The sequence below is a fragment of the Anolis sagrei genome, chromosome 6 (genome assembly GCF_037176765.1).
Source record: "Anolis sagrei isolate rAnoSag1 chromosome 6, rAnoSag1.mat, whole genome shotgun sequence".
Lineage (NCBI taxonomy): Eukaryota > Metazoa > Chordata > Lepidosauria > Squamata > Dactyloidae > Anolis > Anolis sagrei.
Genome location: NC_090026.1, coordinates 63,713,881 through 63,732,158, shown reverse-complemented (window position 1 = coordinate 63,732,158; position 18,278 = coordinate 63,713,881). Strand labels below are relative to the sequence as shown.

General features: G+C 39.9%; 2 protein-coding genes across 2 annotated transcripts in view; one reads left to right on the top strand and one right to left on the bottom strand.

The window, feature by feature from the left end:
* Window positions 1–18,278, top strand: part of CNTNAP2 (contactin associated protein 2) — a 1,109,924-nt gene that overhangs the window by 853,318 nt on the left and 238,328 nt on the right. The window lies entirely within an intron of this gene.
* Window positions 861–17,549, bottom strand: CFAP141 (cilia and flagella associated protein 141). The gene is made up of 4 exons (XM_060781555.2): window positions 17,416–17,549; window positions 12,053–12,093; window positions 2,912–3,041; window positions 861–1,466 (listed from the first exon to the last, which is right to left on the bottom strand). Exons 1-4 carry the CDS (start codon window positions 17,488–17,490, stop codon window positions 1,365–1,367), a joined length of 348 nt encoding a protein of 115 aa, XP_060637538.2. The 5' UTR covers window positions 17,491–17,549; the 3' UTR covers window positions 861–1,364.

Below are 18,278 nucleotides of genomic sequence, written 5' to 3'. Positions count from 1 at the left end.
CGTTTATTTTCCAAGCCCAATTTAAGGTGCAGGTGCTTACCTACAAAGCCCTGAACGGTTTGGGACCATCCTACCTGCGTGACCGCATCTCCATCTACGAACCCACGTGTTCACTTCGGTCATCTGGAGAGGCCCTGCTCATGATCCCGCCTGCGTCGCAAGCGTGTTTGGTGGGGACACGAGACAGTGCCTTTTCTGTGGTGGCCTCCCGACTCTGGAACACCCTCCCCAAAGATCTTAGACAGGCCCCTACCCTGGCAGTCTTTAGAAAGAACTTGAAGACCTGGCTGTTCCATTGTACCTTCCCAGAATAGGAAATCTCCAATACCAAGTCCCAGAAGCACTTTATTAAAACTAAGATTGCCGCACGCTGCACACTGCACTTGCCCTATTAGCCTTATATACCACCTGTCACATCAGCACTTTTAATCCTGTACCCATTACTCTGGCCAGGCCCAGTTTCATTGTGTCTTGGTGTATTGTTTATTGCTTATTGTTATATTGCTTTAATTGTTTTTAATTTGCCTTGGGTTTTGTATTGTTATGTTGTGTGTTGAGGCCTTGGCCTTTGTAAGCCGCATCGAGTCCTTCGGGAGATGCTAGCGGGGTACAAATAAAGTTTAATAATAATAATAATAATAATAATAATAATAATAATAAACCAGGTGAGGTGGTGGTGGGATAAAAAAATAAAATAATAATAATTATTATTATTATTATCATCATCATCATCATCATCATCATCATTATCACCATCAACAACAACAACCTTTAGCAGACTGGTTTTAGGCAGATTGTACCTCCTTTGTTTTCATTTGTATTATAGACAATGCTTGATGAATTGAAGATGCATGCACAAATTTATTTAGATAGGAATTAGAAACATTGAACTATATAAGAAGCACACAAATGTTCTATAAGTAAGAAGCACAATGTTGGATTCTTCTTCAGTATCCTAATTTCTTGTATATATTTTATTGATATTTGACCAGAGTTCCACCCAATTCAGTTTGGCATTTGGAAGGCTCACTTATTCTAGTGAAAAAGCAAAACGTTTTCTTAAACGTTTTTGAACTGAAATCTATAGAATTTAATGCTTTGTGTACCGTATTTGCACTATATGTTGATTTTGCCCTGTATTTTATTGATCTGCCACTAGCAGTGTATGTAACTCTATCAAAAACAATATCAACAACTTTCAGAATAATTTTTACTGCTTAAGCAAAAAAAGTCTAAGTTTTCCCTATGGTATTTTCATTTGATATTTATATACTGAGGGTAGGTCATCTTTATACAGGAAGTGCTATACTAAAGCAGCTGTCTTTATTGTGATCTGGATCTTTACGCCTGTAGGAGCCTAATTCTTACAGCCGCTCTGCATAGAATGACTTGCCCAAGTGGTTCAATTCCAGCTGATATTGCAGATGCTCAGTACTTAGGACTTGCCGTAACGCTGCTCGTCGAACCTGCCAGACATGAAAATGTCATTAGCACCTCATCCCTTGTATTTCAACAACCCATTATCCCACCACTCTCTGTCCTGGCATTGCACATCCCAGTATTCATGCCTGTAAATATGAATGCCTACAATGACTGCAATCTGGGGAAGATAAATTCACTACACTTGCTTTCGGTCCCCCTCCCTGGAGTCGGTGGAATCCTTTTGCCAAAACAGAATATGTGGATGAGGGAAGGAGTAGATAGGAAAGAAAGAGAGACGCGCCACTGTATGAAACAAGCCAAACAGGAAGAAGCACCACTAAATGTTAATTTATATGTTATTTCACAAACCAGTCAATGAGGGATCTTTTTCTATGGTGGCAGCCATCTATGTACAAACTGCAATGAAAGTGAATCACCATTATTAATGCAAAACAAAAAAAAATTTCAAGAATTCTCATCAGAGTTTATGATATGAATATGAACTTAAGTGTTACTATACTATACAATATTAATTGTAAGGAAAGGTCACAAACATGAGTAGCTGTGATATTGTGATGGGATGGGTGTGACTGAGAATAATTATTTTTCTATTAATTGAAAGTTGTCCTCTTGTTTTGATAGGATTTTTGTCCACTATACCTCCATAAAAGGAGATATAGTGGACAAAACTATGCCTGTCCGAATGTATCTCCTTCTATGTCCCAACTCGGAGTTTAAGATCTTCTGGGGAGGCCCTGCTCTTGGCCCCGCCTCTATCACAAGTGAGGCTGGTGGGGATGGGGGACAGGGCCTTCTCAGTGGTGGCCCCTCTTCCAACACTATGCCCATCTAGTTACAAGAAATCCCAAGTGCAAAGCTTGTCAATGCAGGGCAAGGAACCCTATACGGCTCTGGCCCAGCATACCTGTCCGAACCTATCTCCTTCTATGTCCCACCTCGGAGTTTAAGATCTTCTGGGGAGGCCCTGCTCTCGGCCCCGCCTCTATCACAAGTAAGGCTGGTAGGGACGAGGGACAGGGCCTTTTCAGTGGTAGCCCCTCACCTGTGGAATTCACTCCCCAGGGAAATTAGGTCATCAACGTCCCTCCTCTCCTTCAGAAGGAAGCTGAAAACATGGATATGGGACCAGGCCTTTGGGTAATCTGGCAGACTGACAAGGTAATGATGACCAGAATTTGGAAAGGACTATGGTAATGCTGAATGGACTTACGGATTTTAGAACTTGGTGAACGTTGGCCACCAGATTGGCTTTTTAATTGTTATTGTATTAATTGAATATTTTAATTATTGTGATTACTGCTGTTATGTATTTTATCTGATGAATTGTTGGCATCAAATTGTGCCGGTTGTAAGCCGCCCTGAGTCCCCCCTAGGGAGTTGAGAAAGGCGGGGTAGAAGTGCCCGAAATAAATAAATAAATAAATAAATAAAAGAGCAGGGGGAGGTTGCTCTCAGGTCTAGACCTTACCATTATCAGTTGCTTATCAGCATAGAACAGCTCTTCTTTTTTTTCTGCCAGTTGCCTTTTCCTGGCCCTTTCAAAACACCTCTCCTCCTGTTTTTGCAGTTGTAGGCTCATGCGGCGGCCACGTTCCCAGCTGCAGAAACAATAGTGTAATGAAACAAAGGGCCAGTATTCAGAAGTAACTAGTTTGACGGTGCAAGTGGCGCCACCTATGTATAGAACTGTTAGTTGCAAGATTTAAACTGTTGTATCATGCTTAATCCTGCCCCTTTTACCCTGCTTATGTATAGTTGTATGGATTGGTTACTTATAAATGTCAATCAGTATTGTTTGGCTCCACCTCTTCCTGCAGGAGGGGAGTGCTTTCCTTTTCTTTCTCATTCTGCCATCAGAGTTCATACCACATGGACGTAAGAGACTTGACTCTAAAAGACCCTGGTTTAAGTTACCTCTTAGCATCAACTCTGAGGGTTTTTACCCTTGGGATTCATTGGGTCTCCTCAATGTCGTCCTGGACAACATTGAGGAGACCCAAGCGCCTTCAAACTGGTTCTTTTAGTACCAAAGGAAGATCCTGAGTCTTCAAAACATAGGCCATCTGAACTGGGGTTGTGGTTTGCTCCGGCATTCACAGCCATTGAGGAAAGAAGAAACTTGGTGAGGCTTCTCAGCTTCAAACCCCTTGGACCCAGGACTAATTAAGACTGTAATGTATATTTTCCTTCACCCCTCTGAAGTTTTCCAGCTCATTGCTTTAAAGAAATGACTTTGTGATAAATAAAACTTATTTTGAGTTATTTACAGCGTTTTGGGTTCTTGAAAGTTCCAGTTTCCTATAGGAGGGCAAGAAGCAATCCCCTGGGGGAAAGATGCCACGTCCATATCTCTTTTATTGAGAATAATAGCCCCCAGGCGCGACGGCACAACTAGTCACAAATCATAGAGTTGGAAGATACCACAAAAGTCATCCAGTCTAGCCCCCTGCCATGGAGGAACACACAATCAAAGCACCCTCAACAGATGACTATCCAGCCTTTGCCTTAAAAATTGTTGCACACAGCATGTTTCAGTCAGGTCCAATGCAGAAGATAAAATAACATTGCACCCAGGCAAGAGTAAAAAGAAAAGAACTTTACTCTTATCAGCAGAGTTAAAACATAAACTTGTAATGTCGCAAAAACAAACAATGCAACAAACTTACATAGTCCTTGTAAGCAATACGGAATAAGGCTTCTTCTTCATCATCCAAATGAGAGAGCAGTAGAAATGTTTGAGCAAAATGCCCGAGCAAAGGTTCCTCAGAGCAAAAGCTAAACTATATTCTAAAACCCATACAGTTATACCCCACCAGATGTGGTCCAAACTTATTAGTTGACCTACATTAGCAGCTTCACATAATAATCAACAGTATAAGGTTTTCTTTAACACACACATACTTGATCCTATTATGACTTACTGTAACGAAAACCCCAGAGAAGGACCAACTACTTATAATTACCGTATATACTCGAGTATAAGCTGGCCCGAATATAAACCGAGGCACCTAATTTTACCACAAAAACTGGGAAAACGTATTGACTCGAGTATAAGCCGAGGGTGGGAAATGCAGCAGTTACTGGTAAATTTCAAAATAAAACAGATACAAATAAAATTAAATTAATTGAGGCACAGGTAGGTTCAATGTTTTTGAATATTTACATAACACTGTAATTTAAGATAAGACTGTCCAACTCTGATTCTAAGTTTCTTCAAGGTAAATGTGCTTATGTATCCTTCCAATAATAATAGAGTAACATAATAAATGTAATAATAATAATAATAATAATAGAGTAAAATAATGGAAATGTAATAATAACAACAATAATAAAGTAAAATGCAATGTAATAATAGAGTAAAATGATAAATGTACTTTTTATTGTAAAATTAAATGCAAAATAAAAATTATTTTAAAAAAGTAATAATAATAATAGAGTAAAATAATACATATAATAAAAATAACAACAGAGTAAAATAATAAATAACCTTGACCCGAGTATAAGTCAAGAGGAACATTTTCAGCCTATAAAATGGGCTGAAAAACTAGGCTTATACTGAAGTATATACAGTATAAGCCTAGTAAATACATTGCCTTTGGGTTGTAACTCAAAGGATATGTTCACTCTTCTATCACAGCAACAGTTGAGGCATAGGCATATTCTTCCTATGTGTACAAGAGGTCTTCAAAAAGTTTCCGTATTTTTAAAAACTCTATTGTTGTTGTTCATTCGTTCAGTCATCTCCGACTCTTCGTGACCTCATGGACCAGCCCACGCCAGAGCTCCCTGTCGGCCGTCACCACCCCCAGCTCCTTCAAGGTCAGTCCAGTCACTTCAAGGATGCCATCCATCCATCGTGCCCTTGGTCGGCCCCTCTTCCTTTTGCCTTCCACTTTCCCCAGCATAATTGTCTTCTCTAGGCTTTGCTGTCTCCTCATGATGTGGCCAAAGTACTTCAACTTTGTCTCTATTAAAACTCTATTAAAAACTCTATTAAGAAGTTCAAAAACAAATTACATCACTATTCTACATATTGACCTTCCTTTGCCATGCAGTTTTCCCAGCATGATACCAACTTTTTAATGTCATTGGCAAAAATAATGTTTTTGGTTAAGCACGTAGCCACAGATGCACTGCTGCTTTCACATCATCATCACATGAACATCTTCTCCTTAAAGCTTCTTTGAGTGGTCCAAACAATGGAAATAAGATGACAATAAATCAGGAGTATAAGTTTAGTGTTCCTTAACCTCCGACAATTATCTGGGGGTTTTCAATGTGTGGGCTTCAGTGTGAGGGTGAGCACTGTTGTGCAACAATACAGTTCCTTTAGACAGATTTCCTCTTCTTTTAGAGCAGATTGCTAGTATCAGTTCTCTCTGGAGCATGTCACAACATGTTGCATTTGTGGCAGTTGTTCCACGTTTCAAGAATAGACCTTCGAGAATCCCATAGGACAGTCAACATCAACTTTCCTGCCAACAATTGAGATGATGGATGCATCTATTGTGCACTCTGCCACATGCTTTTCAGCTTGTAATGGTGAACTCACGTTTCATCACCAATTATGCAGCAGAAAATTGTCATCTTCTTCACAATAATGAACCAAGTGTTGGGGACAAACATCTAAATGCTTGCACTTTGTCAATAGCTTAGGCACCCACCTGGCACAGTGTTACTGATTGTAAGACTGTCAGGAATGAGGTCATAGGCAGATCCAACACTCAGATTCAGCTTTCCTGCAACCTTTTTGACTGTTGTTATTTGCAAATCAGTCTCAGGGTTCTTTCTTCATTCCTCGTGGTCATGGCTATAGCTGGACATCTGGAGTGCTCTTCATCGGTCACACCCGTACGGCCATTTTGGACATTTCAATCCACTCAGATGACTCTATGAGAGATAACTTTATCCCTTTACCGAGCGCACATGCAGAGATGAATTTGTACTCCTGGCACAGAATGTTGAGACAGAGTGCTATTCCTCTTTAATACAATTTAAGTTTCACAGCCATCTTCACCACAGCGTGACAACTCTTACACTAAACTGCAAGGTCAGCCAGCTTGTCAGACAGGCTAGTCATATGACAGTCTCAGACACAACATATTACTACTACTCCTACCCTCACCAATTCCAATGAAAATATGAAAGTACTGAAGCTTTTTGAGAACTCTCCTATATAGCATATATCCTCATGTAGCATCTATATATAGCATATATCCTCATGTAGCATCTATCGTCTATTTTCATTCAGTCTTCAGCTGGACAACACAAAAAGGAAAACCAGCCTATTCAGCAAGCCTTGAAAATGCAGATTTATTATCAGTAAATGTTTGATTTTTACACCTTATTTTATATACCTAATAGCTTGGGGACCCAGCGCTGCCCGGGTTATTAGAGAAAGTGGGTAATGGCGGTTCTGTATGCCAAGTTTGGTCTTTATTGGTCATTGGATGACAGTTGCATTGTTTTCAGGAAGTGAGTGAAGGTACTTGAAATCCCATCATCCATGGTCCATCCTCCTCCAAACAGCAGAAGGATATAGAGTGGGTCATGGGGGCTCTGTGTGCCAAGTTTGGTCTTTGTCATTGGATGAGGGTGGCAGTGGTTTCAGTAAGTGAGTGAAGGTACTGCAAGTCCCATCATCCAAAGTCCATCCTCCTTCAAACCGCAGCAGGATGTAGAGTGGGTCATGGGGGCTCTTTATGCTAAGTTTGGTCTTGATCAGTCATTGGCTTAGGGTCGCAGTGGTTTCAGTAAGTGAGTGAAGGTACTGCAAGTCCCATCATCCATGATTCACCCTCCTCCAAACTGAAACAGGATGTAGAGTGGGTCATGGGGGCTCTGTGTGCCAATTTGGTCTTGATTGGTCATTGGATAAGGGTTGCAGTGGTTTCAGTAAGTGAGTAAAGATACTGCAAGTCCCATCATCCATGGTCCATCCCCCTTAGAACTGAATCAGGCTGTAGAATGGGCCATGAGTACTCTGTGTGCCAAGTTTGGGCCTGGTCTGTGATTTGTAGGGGCTACAATGTTCTGTGGGAAGTGAATCAGTCATGCAAAGATTTATTGAGCAGAAAGGGGTCGTGAGTAAAAAAATTACCTGCTCTAGTCTACATTTTACTAACTAACTTATTTGCAAGGATATCATGGCTGACCTTGTCAAAGTCCTTACCTAAATCAAGATATGCTACATCCAAAGCATAGCTTGTACAGTGGGGGAAAGAGTATTTAGTCAGATACCAACTGTACAAGTTCTCCCACTTAAAAATATGAGAGAGGCCTGTAATTGACATCATAGGTAGACCTCAACTATGAGAGACAACACATCCAGAAAATCACATTGTCTGAATTTTAACAAATTTATTTGCAAATTATGATGGAAAATAATTATTTGGTCCACAACAAAAGTTCATCTCAATACTTTGTTATATATCCTTTATTGGCAATGACAGAGGTCAAACGTTTTCTGTAAGTCCTCACAAGGGTGGCACACACTGTTGCTGGTATATTGGCCCATTCCTCCAAGCAGATCTCCTCAAGAGCAGTGATGTTTTGGGGCTGTCACTGGGCAACACTGCCTTTCAACTCCCTCCAAAGGTTTTCTATAGGGTTGAGATCTGGAGACTGGTTAGCCACTCCTTAGTTGCCCTGGTGGTGTGCTTGGGATCATTGTCATACCGAAAGACTCAGCCAAGTTTCATCTTCAGTGCCCTTGATGATGGAAGGAGGTTTGTACTCAAAATCTCAGGAGACATGGCCCCATTCATTCATTCATGTATACGGATCAGTCGCCCTGGTCCCTTTGCAGAGGAACAGTCCCAAAGCATGATGTTGCCACTCCCATGCTTCACAGTAGGCATGGTGTTCTTTGGATGCAACTCAGCATTCCTTCTACTCCAAACAGTTCTACTTTGGTTCCATCTGACCATATGACATTCTCCCAATACTCTTCTGGATCAACCAAATGCTCTCTAGCAAACTTCAGTCAGCCTTGGATATGTACTGGCTTAAGCAGGGGGGCACGTCTGGCACTGAAGGATCTGAGTCCCTAGTGGCGTAGCCTTTGTTACATTGGTCCCAGCTCTCTGCAGCTCATTCACTAGGTTCCTCTGTGTGGTTCTGGAATTTTTCCTCAACGTTCTTGCGATCATTTTGACCCCACAGGGTGAGATCTTGCATGGAGTCCCAGATCGAGGGAGATTAACAGTGGTCTAATTATTTTCTAATTATTACTCCCACAGTTGATTTCTTCACACCAAGCTGCTTGCCTATTGCAGATTCAGTCTTCCCAGTCTGGTGCAGGGCAACAATTTTATTTCTGGTGTCCTTTGACACCAGAAATAAAATTGGCCTTCACCATAGTGGAGTTGGCCTTCACCATAGTGGAGTTTGGACTGTGGCTGCTTGGAGGCTGTGGACAGGTGTCTTTTATACTGATAACTACAGGTAATGAGTGGAGGACAGAGGAGCCTCTTAAATAAGAAGTTACAGGTCTGTGAGACCCAGAAATCTTGCTTGTTTGTAGATGACCAAATACTTATTTTCCACCATAATTTGCAAATAAATTCACTAAAAACCAAAGTGTGATTTTCTGGATGTCTTTTCTCATGTTGTCTCTCATAGTTGAGGTCTAACTATGATGTCAATTACAGGCCTCTCTCATATTTTTAAGTGGGAGAACTTGTACAATTGGTATCTGACTAAATACTCCCCCCCCCCCCCCCCCCGAAGATGCTTGCCATAGATGCAGGCGAAACGTCAGGAGAAATGCCTCTAGAACATGGCCCTATAGCCCGAAAAAACCCACAAGAACCTAGTGATTCCAGCCATGAAAGCCTTCGACAATACAGAGATGAGATTGTTAACGCTGGCAAAGAATCGCGGAAGCACTGAATAATGGACTCTGGAGTCTCCGGTAAAAAGCAGGTTTCAGATTTACTTGAGCAGTTCAAAGATACAACATACACCATCAGTGGACAGAAGTGAAGAACACAAAATGAAAGAGATAGGCATTTAAAACAAACTGCAGCTGGAAGAAAGGTTATCTCTGGCACTCCCTAAACTTTCACACGGCAAGACTTCAGGGTCACATTCTCACAGCCTTCTGTGTAAACATAAATCCTGGCAATACAATTCTATTACAATTACAATCCTACTACATAAAATTACATTTAAACATACATCATGCATAAAATATACACTGACAGAGATTAGTATGGCATAATTTGTTTTTGAGAAACCCTAGTTGACTTTTAGTTAGCATTGCTTTCTTTTCTTGTACTGCGCCTCATGCTGCCACTGCCTCATGAACTACTATGTGGGGATGATAAAGACGTAGATTGGATGAGAGGACATTTTGAAACAAAGACTCAAGAAAACAATATGGGAAAGAAGGGTTATGGTTAGGGTGAGTGTCTGAAAATCCCTACAAAAAGAATCCTCCTCAAGCCCCTTTCCTGTTCTCACCCAGTCCTCAAATAGAGTCAAGGAGTAATCCTATCCCCACAGGATGGGATCATCACCCCCCCCCCAACCCCCACTGTTACATGTAATTATAAACATGTAACAGTGGGCAAGAGGAAATTTTTGCAGTGTGCCTTTTTGCATTTCCAAACTTCTTACTACGGGTGAAATAGTGCATTGCTCATGGGGTAATCATTTTCCTGTTAGGTTAGGGCTCTGGACTAGGCTTCTAGGGGTTGGTTTGAATTCCCACTCAGATGAGGAAATTTGACCTTGCTTGCATATACACTTACTCATCCAAAATACAAGATTATTTGGTCTATAGCTGAACAATGTGTAATACAGCAATAACCTTAATAAAAATGGTTTGAAGTTCATTTTAGATTAATATTTCTTATCTATACCATAGTCATATTATCAAAAATTAGACCCCAAAATTATGAATTATGAAACTTGTCTCTATTCGAAAATATAGCCACATAGTTATTTCTCATTACTCTACAATAACCTTTCTATTAAATTGCCTGGAAATTCTCCAGAATGGTACCTAAGTTCACCCTCACATAGAGAAAATTATCATAATCCTCACACAGTGAATTTGCATCAGAATCTTTAGGACCCCTTTGTCTGTTTTATGTGACATAATCTCTGCTAGCCCGAGAACACTCACTTTCTCAGCTCTCTGTATCAGACACCTATGGAGAAACATATTGGGTTGCCCAACTCCTTGAAATACCCTAGTGCAGCGTTTCTCAACCTGGGAGTCAGGACCCCTGGAGGGGTTGCGAGGGGGTGTCAGAGGGGTCACCAAAGACCATCAGAAAACACAGTATTTTCTGTTGGTCATGGGGGTTCTGTGTGCCAAGTTTGGCCCAATTCTATCGCTGGTGGAGTTCAGAACACTCTTTCATTGTAGGTGAACTATAAATCCTAGTTAACTACAATTTTCAAAGGTCAAGATCTATTTTCCCTAAACTCCACCAGTGTTCAAATTTGGGCATATTGAACCAAGTTGATCCAGATTCATCACTGTTTGAATCCACAGTGATCTCTGGATGTAGGTGAACTACAACTCCCAAACTCAAGGTCAATGCCCACCAAACCCTCCCAGTGTTTTCTGTTGGTCATGTGAGCCTGGGTCCCAAGATTGGTTCAATTCCATCGTTGGTGGAGTTCAGAATGCTCTTTGATTGTAGGTGAACTATAAATCCCAGCAACTACAACTTCCAAATGACAAACTCAATCACCCCCCCACCCCCCAACCCCACCAGTATTCAGATTTGGGCGTATCATTCACTGGACCCAGTTTGGTCCAATGAATGAAAATAGATCCTGTATATCAGATATTTACATTATGGTTCATAACAGTGGCAAAATTACAGTTATGAAGTAGCAACGAAAGTAATTTTATGGTTGGGGGTCAACACAACATGAGGAACTGGATTAAGGGGTTGCAGCATTCGGAAGGTTGAGAAACACTGCCCTAGTGTTTATCAAGCCTAACACCATTGTCCACACTGGAGCCAAAGATATAAGGACCTATCCCACCCCATGATCACCAGACACACCACATTCATTCTCAGTTGTGCTACTCACATGGGTGGATCCATAAATGGATAGACACTTCAAAATAATCCAATTGCAGTTTATTTGAGTTTTTTGCTGCAGCAAAGATCAACTAATGATGATGCTGGAGGGAATCAGGGTAGCTCCTAGTTGGACCCTTTCTGGACCAATCAGGAGCTAGTGCAGGAGTCATGTAATAAATATGCTCTGTGTTCACAATTACAGTATGTAAGTACTTTGAAGTGCTTTCTCTGCTGACATCCTCTTTGGCCATTCAGAATAAACCTCTGGTTTTGACTTCAACCCATCTGTGTCTCATTGAGCCTTCTGAAAAGCTTGACACGTGAGGCCCTCAAACCTGTAGTTCACAGAAGCTGACTTAAATCAGACAACCGATTTAGTACATGTTGATGTTTGTCATCAATGTATGATTTTTTCCTATCTCCTTTTTCAACAGGGTATTAACATTTTTCTATTTAGGAGGTTTTCTACTATATTGTTTCTATACCCAAAAAAGAGCTTCTAGTTACTAAGGTGTACAGGAGGGAGGGGTGGGTGGTGGGGGTTGAAATCAAATTACCTTTTGAGCAATTTAGTAAAATCATGAATTTTCTCTAACATCTGAAATGGAATGGAAGAATGTTAGTGTAAAATCAAATGATCAAGCTTGCATTCTGGTCCCAATGGGAGAAGCAGACTTTTTTTTCATAACATTTGTTTGTATGATGTAGTAAACATTACCAACTTTTCACTCCTTTATTTCTAAGCTTGTAGAATACAGTCATATGCCCAGGATCTCGTGGCTCTGTTTATTCTATAAGTTTACAAGAAGACAACCAAAATAGCAAATATAGACAGTCCCTGAGTTACAAACATCTGACTTATAAATGACTCATAGTTAAGAACAGATAACAGGAAAGGAGATACAGCTATTAGGGCTGGGCGGTTTCGTTTCGTTAATTCGTAATTTGTTAAAAATTCGGGTTTTTTTATAACGAAGCGATAACGAACCATTCTGGAGCAACTTAAAAATGAAACGAATTTTTAAATTCGTTTCGTAAATGCTTCGGATTCGTTATGTATTCGTTTCGTTATCGTTTTGAAGTCGTTTCGTTATTATTTCCGCATGTCTGGGCAAGTTTTATAGTTGTTTTTTGTTTAATTAGTGAAAAAAAATTATAATATCACACCAACAGTCAACAACAGAGGGAGAGGGAAGCTTCAGAAGTTCCCCCTGTCCCATTTGGAGGTTTTTTAGCGTATTTCGCGGTCGCGTCCGCCATTAACGAATCGATTCGTTATTGTTTTAAAATCGATTCGTTATTGTTTTGTAATTTTTTAACATTTACGAAATTTCGTAAATATCGAACTTTTTAAAAGAAAAATTTTGGAATTCTTTTTAAAATCGAAACACAAAAAACCCCAAAAAACGAATTGATTTTAGAAACAAATTTTTCCGTTGTTACCCAGGCCTAACAGCTATATCCAGAAAGGGAAATTCACTCCTAGAAGAGTTATCATGGGAAAAATGTAGCTCAACTGAAGTTTTATCACCAATCCTTCTTTCCACAATAAGGCATTTTTTTCAAAATCCAGTTATCAGATTTATCAGACAGAAAGTGAGCTGAAATCTTCTGAACAGCAAAACAAATACCACAGGGGTGTTAACCTTTCCATATGTAATGCAAAGTATGTGTGTGTGTGGTTACACTTAAAAATGTACTTATTCTGAAACTAGGGAAATTAGAAACCTAATGTTGAGCAATATATTAGAAGTATGGAACAAATATAAGAGAATGTTAATAGTGGATGGTTCAGTAATGACCCCAATTGTAATGGAAAAGAAATTTCCAATTTTTTTTAAAAAAAAAGTAATGGATAAAATGTTAAGGGAAAAAACTTAGACAAATTAAGGGATAAAGATTGGAATGAATAAGGAAATGATTATGGGAGAATTTAGAGAAATAAAATCGACATGGTTCTGTTGTATACAATTAGAACAATGGTTTAAAAACTGGGTAAAAAATAATAAAAATGGAAGTTTAAACCAATTCGAACAAATAATACAAAAAAGAAGGGCTGTAGAGGAGCATGAAAATTTGAAAGGAACAACTAGTAAAGTATATAAGGTAATAATTGAAATGAAGGAAGGGGGGGAAAACAACATCCTCAAAGAGTTCTGGGAAGAAGATTTAGGGATAAAAATAAATGAAACAGAGTGGCAACAATTATGGAGACGAAGACATCTAAAGAATTTATCAATACCGGTTAAAGACAATTACTATAAGTTAATATGGAAATGGTACCTTGCACCAGTAAGAAAGCAAATATAGATAAAAACTACTCAAAAAATTGCTGGAGAGGATACCAAGAATGAGGAACATATATACATATGTGGTGGCAATGTAAATATGTAAATAATTTTGGGGGAAAGTAATTAGAGAAATAGAAGATATAATGAACATTAATGAACATTAAAATGTCCTAGTATAGCTTTATTATCATTACATAATAATAAACAATGGAAAAAAGAGGATAAAGATGCGGTAACAAACTTATTAACAATAGCAAGACTGCTTATAGCAAGGAATGGAAAAGAGAAATAAATATACAAATAGAGGAGTGGTACAAGGAAGTATGGAAATTGGCAATAAATGATAAGCTGACATGTATACTAAAAGTTAAAAGAGGTATATGAAAACAAAGTGATTTTGATGATATATGGAGAAAAATTATTGAAAAGGGATTTAAAAAGAAGAAGGAAAGTTACCTCCACAAGAAGAACTGAAATTTTGGACAGATGATATGTAAAAGCTGTGGCTTGGGAGGGGGGAGTGGAGTTTTAATAATCTATTTAACATTTGTTAACTTCCTCTGGACCAATGTACAGGCTTATGGGAGTGGCTACTTTACACCTAAAGTGGTATTCAGGATGCATTTTGAGTGTCTTATAGTAAAGTACACTTCACTGTACACAGTGGGACTTCTGATTAGATTTGTATAGAATTGCACTTTCCCTGTGGAAAGTTTGAGCAAAGTAAATTCAATATGATTTATACTCAAAGTTGAGGAAATTCATTTTAAATCAAACAATTTATATTAAATACTAGCCATCCCCTGCCATGCGTTACTGTGGCCCAGTCTAGTGATTTGGAAAATAAAGTAATTAGAAAGTGTTGGTTTGTAATATATGTAATTTCTTTATGCTTGTGGGTAAACAGTATTTTTTGCTGGGTTGTTGTAGGTTTTTCCGGGCTATATGGCCATGTTCTGGAGGCAATTTTTCTCCTGACGTTTCATCTGCATCTATGGCAAGCATCCTCAGAGGTAGTGAGGTCTGTTGGAAGTAGGAAAAGTGGATTTATATATCTGTGGAATGACCAGGCACATAAAATCACTCTCAACAAGCAATTCCCCCCAGGCGCTTCCAGGCCATTGAATGCAAATCAAGGTGATCAGCTGAAACATTCACAGCTAGCCCCAGCAAACAAAAGTCCTTTGTCTCACCCTGGTCATTCCACAGATATATAAACCTACTTTTCCTACTTCCCAGTGATCCCGGCCATGAAAGCCTTCGACAGTATTTCTTGCTGTTTCTTTGTCAGTGTTGACGTGGAGATTGTCTGATTTGCCCACTCTGGAACATGCAACATATAACTGTCCTTCTTTAGGGGTCCCTTTAAATCTTTGATACTATATGTGTGTGTGTGTGTGTGAATCATATATATCTATATCTATGGCTGGATGGATATAGGGCTTGGGAGGACTTTGATTATGTTTTCTTGCCTTGATGAAGGGAGTTGGACTGGATGGCTTAAGTATGGGAGTTCTGTGTGGGAAGTTTGCCCCAATTCTGTTGTTGTGGGGTTCAGCATGCTCTTTGATTGGGACCCGCCTACCTTTGTGACCGCATGTCTGTATATGAACCCACACGAACTCTTCGATCATCTGGAGAGGCCCTGCTAGTGCTCCCACCTCCATCGCAGGCACGATTGGTGGGGACGAGGGAGAGGGCCTTCTCGGTGGTGGCCCCTCGACTCTGGAACTCACTCTCCAAGGACATCAGGCATGTCCCAACTCTGGCAGTCTTTAGGAGGAGCCTGAAAACATGGTTGTTCCAGTGTGCCTTCCCAGAATAAGGAAACTCCCAGCAATATATCCTTAAATGCACTTTAGGGTTGTCTGCACGCCCTTTCCTCTCCGAAATTCTATCCTAGTTATATATTTCACCTGGTCACGCTCAGCATTATTTTTTAAATTTTTAATTATTACATTTGGCCCAGCCACAGGTTTGTAAGTGTTGTTGTGCTATTCTTAATATTTAATGCTTGTTTTTTGTTTCTGGGTTTCATTTTATTGTTTTGTATTGCTGTTATTGTTGTTTTGCTGATGTATTGTGGGCTCGGCCTCATGTAAGCCGCACCGAGCCCCTTGGGGAGATGGTAGCGGCGAACAAATAAAGTATTAGTATTATTATTATTTGATTGTAGGTGAACTATAAATTCCAGTAACTATAACTCCCAAATGTCAAAGTATTTTTCCCCCAAACTCCATCTGTGTTCATATTTGGGCATATTGCGTATTCGTGCCAAGTTTGGTCCAGATCCATCATTGTTTGAGTCCAAAGTGCTCTCTGGATGTAGATGAACTACAACTCCCAAACTCAAGGGCAATGCCTACCAAACTCTTCTGGCGTTTTCTGTTGGTCATGGGAGTCCTGTGTGCCACGTTTGGTTCAATTCCATCCCTGGTGGAGTTCAGAATGCTCTTTGATTGGGAAGGATAGTAGAGGCCAAGATGAAGTACTTTGACCACATCATGAGAAGAAAGGAAAGCTTAGAGAAGACAATAATGCTGGGGAAAATGGAAGGAAAAAGGAAGAGGGGCCGACCAAGGGCAAGATGGATGGATGGCATCCTTGATGTGACTGGGTTGACCTTGAAAGAGCTGGGGGTGGTGACAGCCGACAGGGAGCTCTGGCGTGGACTGGTCCATGAAGTCACAAAGAGTCAGAAGCAACTGAGCGAATGAACAAAAAACAAACCTGTTAACCCCACCAGTTTTTTTTTCAAACTATAGCAAGGGCAAGATGGATGGATGGCATCCTTGAAGTGACTGGGTTGACCTTGAAGGAGCTGGGGGTGGTGACAGCCAACAGGGAGCTCTGGCGTGGACTGGTCCATGAAGTCACAAAGAGTCGGAAACGACTGAACAAATGAACAACATGGGAGTCTATGTGCCAAGAATTGTTCAATACCATCGTTTGTGGTGAACTGTAAATGTAGGTGAACTGGGGCATGCCTGATGTCCTTGGAGAGTGAGTTCTAGAGTGAGTTCCTTTGATTGTAGGTGAACTGTAAATCCCAGCAACTACAAATCCCAAATGACAAAATCAATTTTTTGAATGATGGTCACTCCTTGGGTTAGTAGGTGTCTTGTGGCCAAATTTGACGGCAATTCATCCAGCGGTTTTTGTGTTATGTTAATCCCACAAATGAACATTACATTATTTATATAGATTTCTCAAAAGTGTCCCTTATTTAATCAATTCCATTTCTAGCCCAGCAACCCCAGTAGCTTGGACTAAGGTTGGGTAGTAACAGTTAAAAAATAAATGAAAAACATCTAGTAAAACGAACTGTCCAAACCAAATAAAATCATTTTTAGACGCATCTGTAGAATACCGAGCCCCAAAGGAAGGTTTTTAGTCTGCGAAGTCATCAAGATTAATTAAACATCTTACACTGTGTAACTCATTCTCACAGGTGGTCAACAAATTATCCTTCCCTTAATAGCAGCAATGTTATGTGCTTAGAGAAAATTGATTACCCTTTTTACCTCTCTCTATTGCATCTGAAGCTCAAACTCAAGCTTCTGTGTACTTAGTTGATACATCTGCTATGTCACTCTGCCAGTTTTTCTCAGCACTGCCCCAGATCCTACCTCTTCTTCTTTCAATATCTGTTCATACGTGGCGTTGTGGTTCGGTGACATTTTTTTCCCTTTATTGGCTTGCATTGTGCTTGAGTAGCTGACAAGCTTGGGAAACCAATAGTTGAACTCTTCTCACTTTCTTATTCTCCTGCCTGATTTTCTACAGTTTGTTTCTGTGGTTGCCAAGGGAGCATCCCATGCATTCAGACCTGGCAAAGACAAAGGTTTTGATTGGTTGGCTGGAACTGATTGCTTAGGTCCAGAAAAAGGAGAAACAGGCTTGCATCTGTTTCCATGCATTCTCTCCCAGACCGACTGCTAAGATAAAGGCATAAAATGTATCCGAAGGGAGAAATGTTATAGGAATATAGCTATTTTATACTCTCACTAGCTGTCCCCTGCCACGCGTTGCTGTGGCCCAGTCTGTTGATCTAGAAAATAAAATAATGAGAAAGTGTTCTTTTCTAATATATGTAATTTCTTTATGCTTGTGGGTAAACAGTATTTCTTGCTGTTTCTTTGTCAGTGTTGATGTGGAGAGTGTCTGGTTTACCCACCCTGGAACATGCAAGATATCATTGTCCTTCTTTAAAGGTCCCTTTCAAATCTATAATACTATATCTGTGTGTGTGTGTGAATCATATCTATCTATTAGGCCTGGGTAACAACGGAAAAATTTGTTTCTAAAATCGATTTGTATTTGGGGTTTTTTTTTGTTTCGATATTTAAAATAATTACAAAATTTTCCTTTTAAAAAGTTCGATATTTACGAAATTTCGTAAATGGTAAAAAATTAACGAATCGATTTCCGAAACAATAACGAATCGATTCGTTAATGGCGGACGCAACCGCGAAATACGCTAAAAAACCTC